The sequence below is a fragment of the Plecotus auritus genome, assembly GCF_963455305.1.
Source record: "Plecotus auritus genome assembly, chromosome: 9".
NCBI classification, from domain to species: Eukaryota; Metazoa; Chordata; class Mammalia; order Chiroptera; family Vespertilionidae; genus Plecotus; species Plecotus auritus.
In genome coordinates, this window is record NC_137783.1 from 108,902,110 (window position 1) to 108,909,927 (window position 7,818).

Sequence of the window (7,818 nt, forward strand, 5' to 3'; positions counted from 1 at the left end):
GTTGGCTGAGTGACTGGATGCTCACCGGGACTGAGATGAACAATAAGGGCCTGGACAAGAACAGAGATAAGCCCAGTCCACAGCTAACTGGCCTGGGCCATGACAGAGGGTCACGTGGAACTTTCTGGGGAATTAGGAGGGAAAGGTCTCCAGCTGGAGCGGGTGGGGGGGTATTAAAGGCAGGGTAGCAGTGGAAGGCTCTAGAGGGAGGAAGAGAGGGGTGGAACCCAAACATTAACATTCATTCAACAAGTGCTTTCTAAGTACCCTTTACATGCCAGGTTCTGCACCAGAGTGCTGCAGACCCTGCCTCTGCTTCTGGGACATCTGCTGGAGGCTGAGCTCTGCCGCAGGGCCACCTACCCCAGCTATGACAGCCCCAGGAGACAGGGCTATGACTAACTAGGCACAAAGAGTAAGTCAGGGCCACCCTGGCGGACATCCTGGAGGAAGTGATGGGGCAGGTGAGATGTAAAGTTTGAGTAAGAGTTTGCCAGGCTGACAGGAGGTGCAGGGTCAGGACCCTGAGTACTGGTCCTGCAAATGGTATGTGCAAAGGCCTGGAAGGGAGAGAGCATAGGTTTAAGGAATTAACTGCAAGTAGCTCAGCCAGGCTGGAGCAAGAAGAGTGTGAGAGTGTGTGAGTCTAGGTGAGAAAGTGAAGAGGGAGCCATGAAGGACCAGGAATGCCAGGCAAGGAGCTCTGGACACCAGCCTGAAGGCCAGGAAGATTGTGGCCCACTCCTCCCCTTCCTCCCACCCACTGCAGCTGGTGCCTAAGGGCCCCATGGCCACTAGCCAGCTGTTTACCCGGTCCTGACACACTGGCGAGTTCTTTTCTGGAAAAACTAATAATTCCCACTTTAAGAGTTCTGGTTTGCAAATGAGGGGTCAGTACAACAGGGCCATTGGAATATCCAGCCCAAGGGGAAAGCCAACACACAGCTGTGGGGGTGTGTTGGCTGGGAAGCTACTGGCTTGGCTACCAGGACCCCCGCCTGGGCTCAATGGATTCCTGCTTGTTGGTTCTCAGGGCCTCCTGTGTAGAATATAGGCAGGGAGCCAGCATCCCGAGTCTCCTCAGATGCAGGGACCCTGGGCCTCCTCCAATCCTAGGTCTCAGTTTCCTCACTGGCACTAAATTAGGACTTTAGGTGAGATCAGCTGAAATCTGAGGTCCTTACAACCTGGACCTTCTGTGCTCTGCTAGACTCTACCACTGAATTTTTATCAACAAGAGGCCTCCCTAAGAGACTACAAGCCCCTTCTTGGGCTACTCTGGAGACCTGAATTTTTAAGTATTTGGTTTTCAGGAAGTAGGGAAAGTCCTGGGAGGAGAGGTCAAGGAAGTGGGGCTCTTAGGATGCCATGTTCCTAACACTTTGGAATGATAAACAGGACCATCAGGGTGATTGATGAGGACCCCAATGGCCCGCTTTCTCCACCCCCACATTCTGACACATTAAAATAAATAGCTACTGAAGTAGGAGGGTTGCCATGACAACACCACCAGCCTGTAGGTACATCACCAAGGAGTCCTCAAAATAAGCTCCTTTCACAACGCATGAGTAAGCGTGGGGAGCTAAATTCTTCTGGGGCACTTTACCTGGCCCCACGCAGGACATGAGTCCATTTTTTACAGGGACAAATTGAGAACAGAGCCCCGCAGCATTTAGGGACAGGACTGGAATCACATTTCTGCAGCAGATCTGGAATGAATGTGAGGGGACCCACTTCAGCCAGCCCTCCTCACTGTACAGGTGAGGAGGTCCATGTTCCAAGAGGGCAGGGTCTCGCCCAAGTTCACAGGGGAAGCAGATGCAGGGTGAGACTCCTGGTCCTTTGCTCAGGGTTGTTAAATGTACTCTAATAATAAAAGGAATTCACATTTTCTGCTTCTGTTGATTTGCCCAGATGGTTTGTCAGTTCAGCTTCCTTGGGTCTGCAGCATAACCTGGGCAGATACTATTATGATGCTTTTGCCCATTTTGTAGATGAAGAGACTAAGAGTCGAGAAGGTGTCAAGCCTGACTCCAAACGCCAGGCCCTCAAGTCTATACTAGCAGCAGCTCCATATCAGGAGCCCCCAGAAGTGGTAGAGGCCAAGAAACTGAGTGCACCAGGCTCCCCCCACCTGCAAACACCCCCGCCCCCCGCCAAGGGTGTAGGTGAGCCACCCCAGGCCTGGAGATGGGTCTGGGTCTCGGGTCTCAACCTCTTAGCATACACACCAGGGCTTCAGCCCAGGTTGGTGACTTGGAGGCCTTGCAGTGAGACTGCCACTCCCACCCAAATCTCATGCTCTGTTTATACCGGTTCCTGAATGTTTTTTCCTGCCTTGCTAATGCCTATTCATCTTTCAGTATACAGACTGAATGTCCTCTTCCAGAAAGCCTTCCCTGGCCCCAAGATGATTTAGCTGCCCCACCCTCACATTCAGGCCTCCCAGTTCCCCTTGCTCCCTTCCCTGCCGCTGTGTAGTCATCTTGTGTACATCCCCCCTTCCCCCCCAGTCTCACTTCCTCAAAGGCAGAGACCAGGGCTGACTGACCTGTATGCAGTACAGAGTCTAATGCACAGAGGTGCTCCATCAATAAACCGAACAGTCCCCACCATGGTGAAGCTTCCTGGATGCCCCGAGCAGAGCCTGCTACTCTCCATAGTGCTGGGGGCCTGTTGCACGCACACAGTCACACAGGATAGACAAGGACTAACTTGAGAGTCACAAGTTGGTTTACAAAGCACTTACCATCCACGCTCACTCAAACTCTCACTTCCTTGAGAGCTTCAGATTTCTGATCCTCTATTATAGGGGGAGTGAGATCCCCAGAAGAGAAGTAAGCTGCCAGTCACATCCCAGGGGGAAGCCAGGGCTGGGATTCTAGCTCTTTGGCTTCTAAGCCCTGGAAGCAATGAGGGGGACCATGGCAAGCTGGCTCTACCTACTTTACATTCAGCCTTAGATCAGGCTTCTCATGAGATTGTGGGTGTCTCCAGGGCAGGGGAGAGCTATAGCCCCAGCACAGGCCGACAAAGAGGAGGCCTGAGGATAGAGCAAGGAACCATACTGAGGCTAAAAGCAGAGCTTCCTGCCAACAGGAACAGGGCAGCTCTCAAGAGAGCTGAGGGCCCATTAATGATTCATTCATTCAACAAATATTTTCTGAGCACCTACCACATGCCAGGCATTGTGCTAATGCCGAGGACACAACACTAAGAAAGACAGACAAGGTCCCTGTTCCCCAGGCGCTGACATTCTTATGGGGGAGACAATGACCTACACAGTTAAGTCCACATGATAATTGAGGTAATGAAAAAGATTATAAAAAAAATAAAACAAGTTGCGGTGACTCCCAAGATGGTATGGTCAGAAAAGGCCTCTGAGAGGAGACTGATCAGAAGCCAGGCATGCAAAGATCTGGGCAGAAGGGCAGCACACAAAAACCCTGAGCAAGCCCTAGCTGGTTTGGCTTAGTAGATAAAGCGTCGGCCTGTGGAATGAAGGGTCCTGGGTTCGATTCCAGTCAAGGGCACATGCCCAGGTCATGGGCTCCATCCCCAGTGTGGGGCATGCAGTGCAGGAGGCAGCCGATCAATGATTCTCTCTCATCATTGCTGTTTCTATCTCTCTCTCCCTCTCCCTTCTTCTCTGAATTCAATTAAAAAGATATATATTAAAAAACAAAACAAACAAACAAACAAAAAACCCGAGCCAGATAGGACTGAATTGGGGGAATGCTGCGGGAACGGGAAGACACGAGCAGTTCCGGCACACGACAGGGTAGGAATGAGGTCATGAAGCAGTGGAGCTGCTCACGTGGGGCTTCATGGCCACAAGGATGTGGGGCAACTGTCAGCTCACCTGGCATCAAAGTGCTGGGGCTGGGGCTGTCTCTAGCCATCAGAGCAAGCTGGGGTGGGAGGGCTTCCTCAAAAAGCCTGGGCGGTGTGATCTGCCACCACATCATGAAAGCTGGAAGCTGCTGCACCTACAGCGGCCAGAGCCCTGTGCGCAGCCCTTTGCCGCCTCACTGTACTTCTCTCTTGGCTTCAGGAAGCAAGTCACAGCCTGGGAAGTAGATCTGGGTTCTAACCCTGGCTTTGATAACTCTGGACCACAGGCTTCTCTCTGGGGCCCTCAGTGCCCCATTGGTAGCATAAGGGCTGGGCCAGATCCAGTGTTAACAAATAACTATGATTTTATGACTCAAGCATTGCTGCTGAATTTGGAGGTGGGAGGATGGGGGTGGGGCAGGATTTCCACACTGGTTACTGACTCACCCAACCTGCTAATAAATATTCCTCTTGGTCCTTCTTTCCCAGCCCAGATGAGCCCTTGGTAGCACAGATAACCCCAAACTGGCCTCTGTGCAGTTGGAGAAGTGGGACAGGGCAGGGGGAAAGCTACAAAAAAAGAGGAGAGGGGAATATGAATGATGTTCTCATGTCATAATTTTTGACTGGGTTAGGTAACTATCAACCGTCAGTTCTAGAGTTATCCCCCAACAATCCAGCCTTAGTTTTATTCCCCACCAAGTGCCCGCTTGCATCCTCCCAGTGATGGGGAGCTCCACCTTCACCCACACTAAGCCTGTTGCAGTCTTCAACAGCTGTTAGAAAGAATTCCTCCATTATATCAAAACCTGCCCCCCTAGTCCCTCTGTTCCTGGTCTTGCTCTTTGGAGCCACACAAAACAAATCAGCTTAGAATTTTACTAGAGCTGCCACCATCTCATGCTGGGTCATGGGTCGAACCCTGGAGATATAGGCAGGCATCAGAGGTCTCTCACCTGAAGAGCCTCCCGTCCAGGAGCAAAGGAAGAGATGCAAATGAGACCAACTCTGCAGCCTCCACCCAGGCACAGAACAGTCCTTCAGATGAAAAGCTATCAACACACACTCCCCCCACCCCCTAAACAGACACCCACGTACCCATGCTCCCACAGCAGCACTACTTTCCTTTTGGCCAAGAAACCAGACACCAAGGAATCTATTTCAATCTCTCACCCCTTGCAGGACTTCCCTTCACAGAATCCATGGTCTCTCCTTGAATACGGCCACTAACAGGGTGTTCACCGCCTCACAACAGTGGAACCTTATTTACAGAGGCAAAGCAGGCCACTGGGGAGTGTTGTCAAAGACCAAGGATGTAGAAAGCAGGTCTAATGGAGATGCCCAGATAACACAAAATTTGCTTCAGCACCCTCCCCGACCCCACCCAGTCTTTCACCAAAGCAGATCCAGAGCTAAAATGATTGGTTTGCATTTCATACCAGCCCTTGCTATATCCCATGATGGAATTCTTTGCAGCCAATTAAACAAAAATGTTTTCAAGATCTGATAACAACATGGGGAAATGCTCCTGATATGATATTAAGTCACTTGGTCAAAATCCTTCCCTAGACGTCCTCCTAAATAACAAACTCTAGGTCCAAACCATGAGAGTCAGGGTCACTGGCTCCTGGAAGATACAGCTCCCAGCCTATAGACAGCAGAGGTGAGGGAAGGGGGGCACCAGGAAGGACTAGCACAGAGAGCATCCCTGGCCCATGCCTCTGAGAGACAAACGGGTTTTTAAAAGCATGAATATGGATAAGTCCTGTTCTTCTCTTCTTAGGAGCCTTCAGAGGGCACAGTGAACAGACCAGCGTTCTTAAGTGAGAGAAGGGGCTGTCAGGGGCTGTTGGGCCAGATGCCTGGGGCAGCTCAGGCGGCTTGCCTCCCGAGATGGCGACAGCGGCTCAGGACTTCTCCAAGGGCAAACAGCACCCAAACCAATAGGGGCAGACATAGCAACAGTCACACAGAGAACAACAATGCCAGGACACGGTTAAACTGTGATACAGCCATTAGAATATTACAAGTGATTTTGAATAACAGAAGGAAATCACTCATGATGGAACATCAAGAGGGAGAAAACAGGATTCAGAACTATATCTATAGCATGCCCTCAACTTTATACAATATATATAAATAAAATTATAAAGAATATACTAAAATGGCAATAGAATGCTATCTTTGGGTAGTCAATACCAGCAATTTTTATTTTCATTCTGTTTTATACTTTTCAAAATTCCAATAATTACCATGTTTTACTTTTATAATGAAGCTGGGTGGAGTAAACAATTGTTAGTTACTAAAGAAAAACCCTAAGTAGGACAGGTTCAGCAGAATAGACTTAGGGGGAGGGAGGGAGGTTGGATTCAAGCAAGACAGACACTCAGACCAGGACAGCTGTGAGGACTTCCCCGGGTCTCCCGGGTTTGTGTTTAATCCCATGGCCAAGGTATTAAGGAAACCTTGGGCAAGTGTCTCCAGCTATGGGGTGGGGGAGGGTGATGTGGGAGGCGGAAGGGATGCTCTTCCTTGAGGGGGAAAAGTTCTGGAGTTTGATCTCAACTCTGACCCTGATTCAGTTCCAGGGGCATGGGCCACACTGGAGGGCACCCGGGTCCTCCACCCCACTTTCTAAGATGCCAGGCTCATAGTTGCTTTTGACTGGGCCCCAGAGCCTTGCCTGGTGGATGGGTGTTGGATAGAGGACAGTGTGGGCACACCTGCCCCAGTCAGGCATGTTCTCTGGTGGCTGTGTCGAGGGGATTGCAAAACTCTTGCCACTCTGCCCCATCCAGTCTCTCTCCCTTGCTCTGCCTGGTGAGGATTGAGGGAGGGAACTGCCAGGGGCCACCAACAATGCAGGGGCTGGAGATGAGTTGTCAAATATCACCCCTGTATCACAGATGAGAAAAACAAGCTGGGGGAAGGAAAGGGATGTAACAGAGGTTGCAAATATTGAAATATTGATGAATGCTAGCGTGGAGAATGAACCCAGAGTGGACTACCATGCCAGGATACATGGATCAGACTAGGTAACCATTTTTCTTCCCTCAACCCAGACCTAGATGATATGAGGGGGTTGGGGCGACAAGCTTTCCCCAAAGAAAAGGGGTTGGGACCTTAACCTGCACAGTGGCCCGTTCTTCGCAGCATAACCTCATTGTAAGAACACGCTCCTGCTCGCCTTAGAGCCCTTCATTACAGCTTTTCCTGAAAACCTTCTTGCAGCTTCATAACCCCAGGACGAAAGCGCGAAAGGCCCTGCAGACCTAGGTGGTGACAAGCTTATCTCCCAGACTCTCACCCCATCAGCAAGCCCCCTCACACGACAGCACAGACCCGCCATCAGAGCTCTCACTACGGGCAGCCCGGCCGGTGCTCACCTCGCAGGACCCCGGAGTAGGCGGCTATGAGGGTCTTCATGCTGAAGCCGGTACAGGTAACGGCCTTGCGGGAAGCCGCCTTACCCCGCGCCCCTGGCCATGCCCCGGCCGCCGGGGCCAGGGCTTCGCGCCGAGCACGGGAGCCCGGGGACCGCGCGGACGCCGGCGCGGCTACAGCACGGGGAGCTGGGGAGACTGGGGGCGCTGGCGGAGCGCGGCCCGTGTCAGTCAGAGCAGCAGTGGAACGCGAGGCCCTAGCCGTGGCCACTCGGGTCGCCACTCGAGCTCTGCGTTTTATAACCTCACAACGGGGCGGGGCCGAGGCGGGCGGGGCGAGGCGGGGCCGGCGTTCCAACCCACGCCGCCCCACTGGCTGGGGGTGGGGGGACCGGGAGCGTGGCTCCGCGGGGACCCCTGCTTTGCGCGGGTGAGGCGACAGGCCTGGGGAGCGCGGTGTGGAGGTAGCGGGGGTGGGGGAGCGTGGAGGTTGGATCCTCCTTGCAGAAGGTGCGCCTGGTGATTCCTGCTGCTCCCTCTCTCCGCCCCTCTGCCGCTCCCCCGCGGAGATTGGTACGGCCTGGCTGCTGGAACGTGGGTG

General features: G+C 52.5%; 1 protein-coding gene across 3 annotated transcripts in view; it reads right to left on the bottom strand.

Annotated features, from left to right (window-relative positions):
* DGAT2 (diacylglycerol O-acyltransferase 2) overlaps positions 1-7,535 on the bottom strand; it is a 32,740-nt gene extending 25,205 nt beyond the window's left edge. For 2 of the 3 annotated variants that reach the window (XM_080642273.1, XM_080642274.1), the window contains exon 1: positions 7,221-7,503. In XM_080642273.1, coding sequence (XP_080498399.1) covers positions 7,221-7,260 — 40 coding nt within the window. In that variant the 5' untranslated portion in view covers positions 7,261-7,503. Of the gene's footprint in view, positions 1-7,220 lie in introns of all 3 variants that reach the window. The other variant, XM_080642275.1, reaches the window with a different exon arrangement.
* Between the last annotated feature and the right edge of the window lie 283 nt (positions 7,536-7,818).